General features: G+C 48.9%; 6 protein-coding genes across 6 annotated transcripts; 4 read left to right on the forward strand and 2 right to left on the reverse strand.

The window, feature by feature from the left end:
- Positions 1 to 49: 49 nt before the first annotated feature.
- UREG_07464 (uncharacterized protein) lies at positions 50 to 489 on the forward strand (the record flags this gene model as incomplete). Its single annotated transcript, XM_002582645.1, has 2 exons — positions 50 to 266; positions 473 to 489. 2 exons carry the CDS (start codon positions 50 to 52, stop codon positions 487 to 489), a joined length of 234 nt encoding a protein of 77 aa, XP_002582691.1.
- Positions 490 to 685: 196 nt separating this feature from the next.
- On the reverse strand, positions 686 to 1,315 carry UREG_07465 (ubiquitin; the record flags this gene model as incomplete). Its single annotated transcript, XM_002582646.1, has 3 exons — positions 686 to 772; positions 867 to 1,147; positions 1,222 to 1,315. 3 exons carry the CDS (start codon positions 1,313 to 1,315, stop codon positions 686 to 688), a joined length of 462 nt encoding a protein of 153 aa, XP_002582692.1.
- An 826-nt stretch (positions 1,316 to 2,141) lies between these two features.
- Positions 2,142 to 3,313, forward strand: UREG_07466 (uncharacterized protein; the record flags this gene model as incomplete). Its single annotated transcript, XM_002582647.1, has 2 exons — positions 2,142 to 2,427; positions 2,478 to 3,313. 2 exons carry the CDS (start codon positions 2,142 to 2,144, stop codon positions 3,311 to 3,313), a joined length of 1,122 nt encoding a protein of 373 aa, XP_002582693.1.
- A 1,686-nt stretch (positions 3,314 to 4,999) lies between these two features.
- UREG_07467 (uncharacterized protein) lies at positions 5,000 to 6,114 on the forward strand (the record flags this gene model as incomplete). The annotated part of the gene is made up of 5 exons (XM_002582648.1): positions 5,000 to 5,161; positions 5,218 to 5,254; positions 5,325 to 5,368; positions 5,535 to 5,806; positions 6,000 to 6,114. 5 exons carry the CDS (start codon positions 5,000 to 5,002, stop codon positions 6,112 to 6,114), a joined length of 630 nt encoding a protein of 209 aa, XP_002582694.1.
- A 641-nt stretch (positions 6,115 to 6,755) lies between these two features.
- Positions 6,756 to 8,110, reverse strand: UREG_07468 (uncharacterized protein; the record flags this gene model as incomplete). Its single annotated transcript, XM_002582649.1, has 2 exons — positions 6,756 to 7,730; positions 7,793 to 8,110. The coding sequence occupies 2 exons, from the start codon at positions 8,108 to 8,110 to the stop codon at positions 6,756 to 6,758; spliced, it is 1,293 nt and encodes a 430-aa protein (XP_002582695.1).
- Positions 8,111 to 8,565: 455 nt separating this feature from the next.
- On the forward strand, positions 8,566 to 12,545 carry UREG_07469 (uncharacterized protein; the record flags this gene model as incomplete). Its single annotated transcript, XM_002582650.1, has 6 exons — positions 8,566 to 8,838; positions 8,894 to 8,920; positions 8,972 to 9,894; positions 9,945 to 11,653; positions 11,865 to 12,230; positions 12,289 to 12,545. The coding sequence occupies 6 exons, from the start codon at positions 8,566 to 8,568 to the stop codon at positions 12,543 to 12,545; spliced, it is 3,555 nt and encodes a 1,184-aa protein (XP_002582696.1).
- Positions 12,546 to 13,001: the final 456 nt, after the last annotated feature.

Consider the following 13,001-nt stretch of genomic DNA (forward strand, 5'->3'; position numbering starts at 1 on the left):
CGCCGGGGGACCTGGCGCATCATGGAGCTATGATGCCGGTAGGAAAATTATGGTTTCGTATGACACTGTGCCGATGGTCGAGGAGAAGACCAAGTACATTGTTAAAAAGGGGCTGGGCGGAGCGATGTGGTGGGAAGCCAGTGGTGACCGCGGGGCGAACAAGGCTACCAAGGCTGGTGGGAGCTTGATGGCCACGTTCTACGAGGATGCGGTTAAGATGGGGAAGAAGTTTGACAAGTCTATGAATGTGTTGAGTTATCCGGAGAGTAAGTATGAGAATCTGAAGGCTGGGATGTCGAACAATTGAAGGAGAGGATATCCCTTGGGTTTATATCGGCTGGTTCCGGTTTTTGTATTTGTTTTGGCTCATGTCCTACCTGATACCCTGAACATACCGGAGGGTTTCGTCCTGGAGGCGCTGGAACAGTGTATTTGGCCCCTACTGTTTTGCTATTTTACTTACATTTTGGAGCCGCGATGTACTTTTAATAGATCATGTGTTATAAGAAACCAACGCAATATAGATCCAAAACAGAGGTGATGCTCCAAGAAAGTATGACCGAGAGATTCGATGGTATTTTAACTTGGGATAGCTACATACGTACATAAATCGCTATCGTAGACTAGCTCAAAAGTATGAATGCAGCCGGTACAGCAGCCATTTCCATCAAGCTACGGAGCGCATCTATTTCTCATCAAAGACGTAGGTGAGATGGCACTTGCCACAGTATTGACGGTTGTGCATGGCAGCCATGAAAACACCAGCACCGCACTATATTCCCAAAAGACCACCTGGTTAGCCCAAAGTCGCGACAACGAGTCTGGAAAAGACAAGAAAAAAACAGGGCGAGGGGCAATCTCCATACCTCAGGAGCAGGACACTCGCGTCTCAAGCGCTCAATCTTGCCATCGGCATCGACTTTGTAGTACTTGAGCACAGCCAGCTTGGTCTTCTTGCGCTTGTGCTTGATCTTCTTGGGGGTGGTGTAGACCTTCTTCTTTCTCTTCTTGGCACCACCGCGCAGACGGAGGACGAGGTGGAGGGTGGACTCCTTTTGGATGTTATAATCCGAAAGGGTGCGGCCGTCTTCGAGCTGCTTGCCGGCGAAGATGAGACGTTGCTGGTCGGGGGGGATACCCTCCTTGTCTGGGATGGCGGGTGTTAGCTACGGGGACTTGGAGTACCTGGAATGGAGGGGATGCTGGGCGGGATGTATGTACCTTGAATCTTGGTCTTGACGTTGTCGATTGTGTCGGAAGACTCCACCTCTAGGGTGATGGTCTTACCCGTGAGGGTCTTGACGAAAATCTGCATTTTGACGGAAGGCCTGAAGGAGATGAAGGTGTTAGTTGGTCTGTGTTGCTGATGGGAGGGTGGCCTTTCTTCGTTCAGGGTCCGATGGAATTGACATTAAATTCCAAAAAGACACATTTAAAATGAAGAGCCGTCATATCTCAAGGGATAGAAATGATCGAATCGACTCACCTCGACAAGCTGTCTTCCTCAACCTTCTTGATGCTAGTCTTTCAAGATCGAGATTTCAACATTTCGGGAAAAATGTTCTCGATGTGCGCTAAGCGGGTTGTGGATCACGTGAAACAGGATCACATGATAAGCTGATTCAGCTGAGATAAGGCTGAAATACGCTAGTCTGGATTTGGTGGTTGCCGTGCCGACGGGCTTTATTTACTCGGGGCTGTTCCTCCTTTCTGGAAGGAAGCTGGGGCCGCATCCACTTTGGGTTCCTGTTTGCGGTGCAGAAAACATTGATCCTCGAATATATACATCATCACTGCGGGTTATATACCAGTCATCTCTTTGTTGTCCGTCTGCATTTATTATTGACGGCCGATGGTTCTATTTTGGTTGTTACCCCTATATTCCCGTGCGGTATTGCTTTAGTTCCGGTTCTCGCGCTCGTTTATGCACGATTCGTTTGATATTTTCGTCCCATCTTCGAAGGCTCCGTACAATTCAACCATTTACAACACACCGCTTTCTTTTCAGACGTGATCTTCCCCTACTGTGGTGATGCGTTTCTGAGTAGAATCTGCTTGCACTACTGTGCCTCCGCAATTTGGTGCCAGCTTCTAATTAATTCCCCGACTATATATAACCCTGCCGTCTCCCGACCACGACAATGTTGGCCGCCTTTAATACTAACATTGACCGTGCTGAAAGCGCGTTTCATGGCCACAGACACTCTGGGTCAATCCAGGCTACCGTGGGCGCGAAACCAAATCCCCCAACGGCTCGACATCGCAGAGGGTTGAGTCTTGATCAGGGGATCGCAAGGAACCGCCTTAAATTTCCATCCGATAGATACGAAAGTCTTGAACCTTTGCAATGGCAAGCATTTCCACGAAATCTTGCGGAGGAAACATTGCTGGACCGTCCAAACACGCCCGTAACCCAGATCGACCCGGGTAAGTGTGAGTTGATAAAATCCGTACGAATTTCAAACTAACCTGAAAAGACTCCCTTCCATTGACGCCAGCGACTACCCCAAGTTGGAAACCAATACATATACCACGCGCCTGTAAGACGGCTCAGTCCTCGCCGGTCAAACAGCATGCCGCCATCACTCGTAACTTCGCGGTCATGGAACGGGCAAGATCTTCGCAAGGGGTATCAGGTAGCTTGCTGCCGCGAGAAACCCTTGCTCCTCTTCCCAACACCAATTCCCATCAGCCATTGGAAGCATTTGACCTGCAAATGCCGAAAATGAGCGATGATGTCTTCTCAGAGTTCACTTTTCACCCGCAAGAGAACTTTGAGACGACATCGATGTCTTCACCAATTTCACCAAGCATGCCATCTTTTTTATCGTTGTCTGGTGTTCTCAACGAGCGAGACGTTAGCAGCACCACCAGCATACTTAATAAACCAGCCAAATTACCGATAGCACCAGCAACTCCCCTCCGTCCTGCTTCGCAACGTGGCGCAATCTCGAGCCGCTCCTCCTCCCCTTCGAAGACTCTACTTTCGCCTCGTGCTCTCTCAATTGCGGACCTCAACCTTGACGCCAGTATAGACGCCTCGATTGAAGAAACAGGCATTACCTTGGATGATATTGCGGCGTACATCGACGGGCCTGATCTCACGGATAACAAATGGATATGCAAATACGAAGGCTGCAACAAACGGTTCGGGAGAAAGGAAAATATCAAATCACACGTTCAAACGCACCTTGGAGATAGGCAGTTCAAGTGCAACCATTGCAACAAGTGTTTTGTCCGTGGTCATGACCTCAAACGCCATTCAAAGATCCACACCGGGGTCAAGCCTTATCCCTGCGAGTGTGGGGAATAGTTTCGCACGGCATGACGCTTTGACGCGACATAAACAGCGTGGAATGTGCGTGGCGCGTTTGCAGGGGCAGTTCGAAAACCTGTAAGTACGAGGGAGGCCGAAGAAGAGACCGGACGCAGAGGAAAGACGGGAAAAAATAATCAAGACCCGCGAGCGGGCCAAAAGGGGCCATGCGCGAACACTTTCGGAATCTTCCTGTGCTTCTTTTGTCTCCTCTGCAAGTGAATACACCGACTCTGCAAGTATTAGGGCGCTCAGCCCGGCAAAGGACTTGGAATTTTTGTCTGACAATGCGTTTGGCCTGGCGCCGGACGTATTCTCATTTACACCACCGGCATCTCCCACTTTTAGTACGGGGAATATGCCGTCACCGACTCGCAGTTTTCGCTCTCTCGCTTTGGACCCAGAGCTTAACCCGTTATACCTCTCGCCGAGTAAAAGGCCTTTGGATGACATTCCTGAAGAGATCCCTGACATCCCATTGCTTGCCCCTCAGTCGCCACTGCGCATCAAAACGGAGCCAGAACCAAGGTCACCGCCCAAGATCCTGTGGTCAGTAGGAGCGGAGTCGGATGTTATAAACAACCCTGAGAACCCGAGTCTGGACGATGTCTTTATTAGCCATGCAACTGAAGCCGCAGCCAACCAGGACGCGTTACCTGCTCTTGACCCATCGACCACTGACATTTCCGAGCCGGGCTCTTCGCACTATGAAGACGAATATTTTCTGAGCCACGGAGAATCAGACGGCACAGACCTGCTCAACCCTCAACTATTTCCTGTGTCCTTTTCCCCCGAGACCGAGGCATTTTTCGACCGATTCACCATGAAAAATGAAACATAGGCGTTCTAATTGTATTTCCCACCCAGCTTCCCCTCTAATTTACCCTGGTATGTGTGTTGAGCTCGGCGTATTTGTGGAGTAGGCTTTTCACGACTGGAAACGGAATTTTGTCTATGCTTTGTTGCTCGCTATATCCTGCTTTTTATGTTGAGAGTATCTGTACAACATTATGATCCTTCGTTTTATGAAAACTGAAATGCCTCAGTTGCTTCTCGTTGGCGGTTTTTGATATTGTCGATATTATTTGCAGATAGTTTCTTCGCGGTCAGATTCATGCCAAGCCATCCCGTTCTGCACTATAGCAACCACTCAGGCTCAAGCTCAACGTCCAACTTCCAACGGCTCTGGAGAAGCTCTGGCACAGACATGGCTCACCCATGGATATCGCGCCATGGATCAACTCTTTTATTTAGGTGGAGGCCTCCCAGGCTGCTACCGGCCATCCGCCCAGGAACAAACTAGGCCTGGTCGCCTACTTCAGTTGTCTATCCATACCGTGTCTGCGCCGCAATTTTACCCTGATACCACACCCCTCCAAAGGAGAGGACAAAGGTTTTCCCTCCCGGTGGCTGCCGCGTCCTATTTCTTCAACCATGGGTTTGTTATTTTCATTCATCCATGGGAGTATGAAAATAGCTGCCTGAGGAATCATGAACCATAGTTCTGTTCATGGCATATTGCACTTGAGAGTCGGCGTCATGCGAGTACTTTCTCTTTTCCCATTCCCTTTTTTTTCTGCTTCCTCTCTCTCTATTTTTTTCTTATCTACTCTTTACATCTCTGCATCCTTTACCTGTGTGACAAGACGTTACTCGCTTGCTACCTGACAATCTCGTTCCAGAATGGATGAAATCTCACAATTTCCTCGCGAGGCCAAGGCCCTTTTTGTGGTATCACTGACATGTGCCATTCTGATCGGTCTCCTCTTCGGCATCCGCCTATTCAACAGAATCTATTTCAAGTCGACACCTGATATCAATGACTGGGGTATTGGGCTGACTGCTGTATGCTTCCTTCCTTCTCTCGCTATTTCGAAAGTAACTGACGATAGGCAAAATAGGTCGTCGGGCTTGCCTCGATCGCCTCCCTCACTGAGTGTAAGTAATGACGTTTTGATTCCTTGTTTGCATGAGTATTTTCGGACAGTGCTTACTGATTCTAAAATAGCGAGCTATTACCAGGCTAGCAGTGGCCCTTATTCAACAAATAAGGTCAGTCTCCTCTTTTTTGCAAGACGATACGGACTTACTGATCATCTATTGCGTTCGATTCTAGCTTATCGACGGCTACGTGTACTCTTTTTTCCTCTCTCAATCATCGGTTATCTGTGCAAGAAGCTTGGCGGTGGCATGGTTCTTTTCCCTAAATGGAGCACAGCTGAACCGCCCGGTCAGAATTTACGGCGTCTTCACCATTGCTGAATTCGCTCTTCTTTTCCTTATATTTTTCGAATGCGCCGATCAAACCACAAAATGCGACTTTGTGGTCTCTGGCTCATATTTGCGCCCTACGCAACTTTGGGTGGCCATTGTTGCTTATAGCTTTGTTCTTGACATGGCTACTGCCGGCTTGCCGATTCTATGGCTGAAATCGCTTCATCTGAAGGGGCTTCGGACCTTGTTTCAAATCGGGTTTGTGGTGATTGGCTTGTAAGTTGGATAATAACGCTTCGTTGTTGCCCTATCTAATAAAAGATACAGTGTCATTTTGGCATCTTTCTCCCGACTTGGAGCGTTGGCTAATGCGGGAATGGATGAAAAGCCGGGTGGTAGGCATCCCAACCCCTTATATGGATCTTTAAGTAAGAGTTTCGTCCTAAGCTAACTCCTTTAAACTAACTAGTACAACTGTTGGTATTCTGGCTCTGTTCCTGCCTCCATACCACCGGCACAATGATTGCTATTTCAGTTCCTTGGATCCATACCTTCGCAACTCAAATCGGAGCTCCGTTCTCTAAACAACGTATCGACGACTTAAATCGACGGTCGATCTTTCAATTTCCCAGCCAGCAGTATAACCAGGATTTACACACACCCGATCGATCTTTCGAGTCAGTTGTCCAGCCCCATCCGTCGATCTTCGACGTAGAGTTGGGAGCCATGCCTCCGCCTCCACCATATACACCTCGCAGTGGACACCAGGACAGTCGAGCTATCGATGAAGAAAATCTTGGTAATGACCGGTACTATGCTGCAGGCTGTTTCGTCATGAGGTCAACTCCAGATGCTAGCGGCTCGGTGGCACATCCACCGCGTGTTGTGTGCGCGTGATTGCTTCGATTTCTCGCAAATGTTTTAACATGTAACCGGGATTGATCAATTAATATTGTGATGTAGTGTTTTGATTAGGTTTTATATTTTCCACATGGTGCTATTTTCTCTTTTTTATTTCGAACAGAATGCAGTTCACCGAGGGTAGCAAATTTATATCTGAATGATTGATGGATTTAATGAATCTCGATTATATAAACAGCTACGAGCTTATGACTACCTTGGGATTAGGTCCATATATCTGTGCAAAACGCGCAAGGGGTATGTCAGCTAAAATACTGTACAAGGGTCGAATGGTGACAGGGGTGTTTCTCGCAATATTCAGGGTCTAGGGAATGGTAGATTCCGAATTAACAGCATTTTTATGCTCTGCTTCCTCCTGTTTCTTTTCTTTCCATAACCGTAGGACCTCAAAGCCCACTTCGACTGCGATAAGCAAGATAATAGTCCATTCGAGTCGTAAGCCATGTGTTTCGCTCAATCTTTCCCGGAGGACGCTAGCAATCTCCTGGGCATAGTCCATCTTCTCGTTGAGGGTCTTGATGCGAATCCCTACATCGAGAGCCCTTCCGACCTGGTCATAATTCCCCTCGAGGCCCAGTTCGTGCCTGCTGTCCCAGAAGAGGTCGGGAAGAGAGTCCGTCAATTCTGAGTAGAGGTTTAATTGCGCTCGTATGCTAAGCAGTTGGCCGGTTTTGCGGAGTATGAAACTTCGCGAGTAGGGTAGTCGGGTTCCTTTGGAGAGGAGGGTGGGGATGGTTCGAGTTGAGTCGAAGTAGTTGGACAACAGGCTTTCCAGAACAGCCAGTTTCGTACTGCGCGCTAAACCTGACGAAAACGCAATTTTTGTGAGAACTGTATCGACTGACTGCCTGTCGGAACGCCGGTGGTTATCTGTACTGGGTTTTGTGCCCAGGATGATTTTATCGCCTTTCATCGTACTGCTGTCCCGCTGTGCATCTTCCGAGTACTCTAGATGTTCCGTTTCCATATCGTCGACATGGGGGCTCTCGGCTGCGGGCAAGAGAATTGTGCTTGCGAGATAAGACGTAAACCCTTCCGGCAAGGACCAGGACACCACCGTTCCCGAAGGGAAAATGAACACGTCTCCCACCTGGTCAGCCGGTAGATCCGATGCAGCCAGGCTTGTAGTCCTTCGTATAGAATCGAGCGGTACTTGTACGTGGATGACTTGGGGATAGAGTCCAGTTTCAAAGGGGTCTGGTTCATACCCCTTCGCTAGGAGAATCTCCATGACTTTAGCAATGTCGAATTGTTCGGCTACTGCGTAGGCAGTTACAAGCTAGATGAAACGGAAACCTATCGTAAGCTACCAGTAAGCTAAAAGGAGCAGTACTAGCATACCTTATTATGCCCGGGCAGGTCCTCATGCAGTTGAGGTTTTCGTCTGCCATCTTTGGAAAGTTGTGCTTCCAGGGCCGCTCGGCGTAATGAAGTTTTCGTCGCCGAAGACCTAGACGAGCGCTTTGCCTTCGACACGTCTACCGGGACCTTCTCGCTTGCGGGAGGTTCAGGAGTCGACTTCGCGGAGTACGGCACATGTTGTGCAAAGGCGCTGGGAAAAGGGATCAGTGGACGAAGGGCCGGGAATATGCGCTGGTTTGGGGGCCTGAATCGTGCAGATCTCCCTATTAATCTGGATACGGGTCGAGGCGCAAACATCACTTGAGACGGGTATTAAGGATGGAAACGGGGGGTGAGGACCATTGCTGGCTGCAAAGGCAGCGAAGGCATTCCTTCTTCTGCAGAAAGGGGCGCTTGATACCGGACGATCAAAGGTGTACCGACAGACACCGCAAAGAAGAGAGAATTGCAAAGAATAAAGAGTGAACTGCTATTGTTCCGTTCCATCTCCAGGTGAATCCCGTCAAGTTCATCAGAATCTTTGTGAACTCCGGCTGTTCGGAGTTACTATCATCCGTGCTTCCCCAGTTATATGAAGTCAGCAGCTTCCCAATGAGCACATCGCCAAACAAACCAGCAACAGGCAAGCAGCGGGCGCGTCATGGCACGCATCTGATAATAGAGGGCTTGTAAAGCTCATCAAATGATAGACTTACTACCATGCAAGCTTCTCTTTCGTTATTTCCCCCTTTCGCTTGTTAAGTGCGGCTATAATGGCCGACGATTCTAGCTTGCCCAAAGCCGGGGATGCAAAGACAGCCCCGGACTCAAGCTCACCTGCAATAGAAGAGCTGCCGGAGCAACATAGTGTGCACAAAAGTGAGGATGAAGAGGAATACGAAGAGGAAGGAGAAGAGGACAGCGAGGAGTCGGACGATGAGGATGAAGAGCCACAGCTCAAATACGCATCTCTGACGAAGAGCATCGGCACGTTGTACCGGAACGGCGATGCGACAAGCACTTTTCTCGTCGCTGGAGATAAAATGGTATGGATTCCGCTTGGACATCGAATTGCTCGTGGCTTCGGCTGATAGTTTACAGGTCGTTGGCACCCACAATGGGAATATCGTACGTGGACTTCGTCTGGAATCATGGGTCTCTGGCTGACTAGATTTGTAGCATGTCCTCGATGCTCTGACCTTCCAACGCATCCGAGTCTATCATGCGCACTCAGCGAGCGTTACTTCTGTGTCAATATCGCCGTTTCCGCCGCCTCTGGCTTCTAGGTTAGAGGTAAAGAACGCATCTCTGGCAGACACGTCAAGCGTTGCCTCAGACCCTTCCAAATCCCCTAGCCAGCCCCGACAGACGATGATACCTCATATCCCTTCGAATGCGATATACATTGCCACATCTTCTATAGACGGAAATGTATGCGTTTCATCATTGTTGGATCCAAAAGATGTGCTCCTTCGGAATTTCGGGCGCCCCGTCCAAGCTGTCTCTCTCTCTCCGGACTATAAAAACGACAAGTCATATTTATCTGGGGGCCGAGCTGGAGAGTTGGTTTTGACTGTGGGCGGACGTGTTGGAACGAGTTCAAATTCGACCACGATGACAGGAGCTACTGCGAACCCCAGCGGCTGGCTCGGAGCCTTGGGCTTTGGTGGAAACAATGGTAAAGACACCATTCTACACTCTGGCGAAGGCAATATAAGCGCAATCAAATGGTCATTGTCCGGAAAGTATGTTGTGTGGGTCAATGAAGAAGGGATTAAGATCATGCGATCTCACCTACACCTAGACCACGCTCACTCTGAATTTGCATGGAAGCGAATAAGTCATGTAGATCGACCTCGCAATCCGCAATGGGACGAAATGGCAGGGGTATGGAAAGCCAGAGCAGAATGGGTCGATGAAGCTCTTCAGTCCGGTGGTCAAGGCCCGTCCAGTGAGCCGCAGGTCGCGCTGCCGAAAGATGGGCAAATGGAAAAACTAGTTGTTGGCTGGGGCGGTACCATCTGGGTTATCAATGTTTTTCCTTCTGGACACGGCAAGGGACCCCAAGCAAAAATTATCGGCTCTGCAGAAGTTGCCACAATGTTCGTTATTTCCAATGCATTTCTCGATTCGTGTGCTAATGAGCTCGCAGATTACGCACGGACTGCGTGATATCCGGAGTTTCGCTTTATACCCCTAACGTGCTTGTTGTCCTTTCGTACTTGTCCAAGGATGATGATAACAAATCTAAACGAAAACAGGCCGGTCCGACTCGTGGGATTAGACACCGACAAAATGGGCTGGAGCCCGAGTTGAGACTCATTGATGTCGAGACAAAAGAAGAACTCAGTGTCGATACGCTTACTGTCCGCCGTTATGAAAGCCTCTCTGCATCTGATTACCACCTCGGCGTGCTGTCTCCTGCTAAAATCGTGAATACACCCACCCGTCGAGGCACCTTTGAAACGATAGGAACTGGGATATTGGACGCCACGTTATATCCGACTCGCCTTTTCAACTCAGGTACTAGCATTCGCAGCACAACGAGCAGTAGTGATCGAAGATCGAGCTTGAAGCCTTCAAGCTCTATTAATGCGCCAGGGCTGCTTCTTGGCGAGCACGACAATAAGGAGTTGGCTATTCTCGCCAGCGAGGGAACGAAAGTTTTTATTCATAGCCCCTATGACTGCATAGTTGCTGCGAGGAGAGACGTGACAGACAGGCTATCTTGGCTCAAAGAGCATGACAAGTTTGAAGAAGCCTGGGAACTTCTTGAGCAGCATCCGGAGGCAGTAACCTCAGGGATTGAAGAAACTGAGAGCCCTTTGAGCACTCCCAAACAACATCGAATGTCACTCACTGGGCTGTTTGATGATAGGAGCCTGTTAGAGACAGGTAAACGTGCTGAAGATTCGAGACTGGAGTCGGAAAAACTGCGAATTGGCGAATCGTGGCTAGACCAGCTTGTTAACGATAAAGATTGGCAGACGGCAGGGGATGTATGCGGTAAAGTCCTTGGTACAACGTCGAAGTGGGAACATTGGATATGGATCTTCGCAAAAAATGACAAGTTCGACGAGATAGTCTCACACGTTCCTATTGACATTCATCCTCCGCTCCCTGGCCTGATATATGAAGTCATTCTCGGCCATTATGTTTCTCGAGACCGCATTAAATTTAAGGAGCTTCTTGATCTCTGGCCGCCAAATCTCTTTGAGATCGACAGTGTCATAGCCGCGATTAATGAACAGCTCAAGACTTCCACTGCGCCAGAGGGAACAGACGATTACCGCCTTTTAACAGAGTGCCTTGCAAAGCTGTTCTTAGCTGGAGGTCGCTATCGTGAAGCTCTGCGCTGCTATATTCGACTTCAAGACGCCGAAACCGCCATGGCCCTTATTCGAGAACATCATTTGCTGGCTGCAGTTGCCGATGATATTCCAGGAATCGTTTCAATAAGAGTTTCAAAAGAACGGATGGAATCGGCGTCGATCGCAGAGCTCGAAGAAGCTACGTCTGAACCTATCAAGCTTCTTGTGCGGGAGGCTGTTAATGGAATTGTGCAGCCTGCCACTGTCATATCTCAACTTCAAGCCGCGGATTTGCATCTGTTCCTCTATTTTTATGCTCGTGCACTTTGGAAAGGGGACTCTCTGTCTTCGACCACTGACCATGCGGCCCCAGCACGAGGACACCATCGAACAGGGGCTGCCGAAAAGCTTGTCGCGGATGAAGGCAGGTTATTGATAGATGCATTCGCAGATACGGTGGTAGAGCTATTCGCAGATTATGACCGTCCGTTACTCATGCAATTCCTGCAGTCCAACACATCGTATTCATACGAGACGGCTTGCTCCATTTGTGAGACTCGTCATTTTACTCCTGAGCTCATCTATCTCTTCTCCAAAACCGGTCAAACCAAGCGAGCACTTCATTTGATTCTATCCGATCTCAGAGATATCTCACACGCCATATCTTTCGCCAAATCCCAAGACGACCCGGATCTCTGGGACGACTTGCTTTCGTACTCGATGGATAAACCGGAATATATTCGGTGTCTGTTGGTTGAAAGCGGGAACCGCGATTGATCCGATTAAACTTGTGCAACGAATTCCAAGTGGTTTGGAGATTCAAGGATTGAGAGAGGGCTTGACCAGAATGATCCGCGAGCACGACATCCAAGCCAGTATCAGTCAAGGCGTCGCCAAAGTGCTTGCCGGCGAAGTCTCAATTCGAATGGATACGCTGCGCAAAGGGCAACGACGAGGTATTCGTTTTGATATTATCCACGACGATGAAGCCGAGCCTAATGAAGGAACACCGCAAGCGAATCAGCAGCAGCGAGATGATGAAGAGGGGACAGTTGAACCGTCTGAGAAAAAGCAAACCTCACAGCCCGGTCGCTGTGCTGGTTGTCATAACAAGTTTGTTGAACATGGTACGGCCTACCCCATTAACGATCCTAGTAGCCAATCTCAGTACTGATATCTCGATAGAAAAAGAAGCCCTGGTCGGCTTCGCATGTGGGCATGTTTATCATTTATCACATCTCCACCCGAGTTCATCAGGCAATTCGTCTGGCGAAGAAGGCAGCGCATCACCTGAGCACCCACAGTCAGTTTCATACGAGGATTCATCGCCTATATTCTCACGTACCGTTGGCCTGAAGGTCACGAATGCAAGATTGTTACGTGACAAGATTGGCGATGGGTGCCAGGTGTGCGCGTCGAAGAGGGTGACTGAAGAGCAATAAAAATGATAGGCGACTCCCGCATGCTCGCAGAGTCGAGTACACCTAATTTAACGACAAAATTATTATTAGACCGTCGTCTTGCCGTCCGGTTACGGGAAAGACACAATTGAAATCAGCTGTGCACTGCCCGTAATCGTTGTCCAATCGTGGTTTTGGATCATGGCAAAACTGAAAATACTCAGCAACGTTCTAAGGTTGAGAATATCCAAACCACGTTTGGTCGACGTTTATCGAAGTCTAGGGGTCGTCCGCAACAGATTTAAATCGTCAACCGTTACTGTTGCCGTCTGACACTCCATTCGGTGCAATTCAATGTTTGCGACAATTGATACATAAATGGCCGCCTCACATCTTATAGAAAGATATCTAACACTGAACTATGTGATACAGATCTACATTATCGATATCGGAAAATGGAAAATTAAAGTCTCGACATATCTGTCATAATGGCTGAAC

This window comes from Uncinocarpus reesii, genomic scaffold (assembly GCF_000003515.1).
Source record: "Uncinocarpus reesii 1704 scaffold_5 genomic scaffold, whole genome shotgun sequence".
Lineage (NCBI taxonomy): Eukaryota > Fungi > Ascomycota > Eurotiomycetes > Onygenales > Onygenaceae > Uncinocarpus > Uncinocarpus reesii.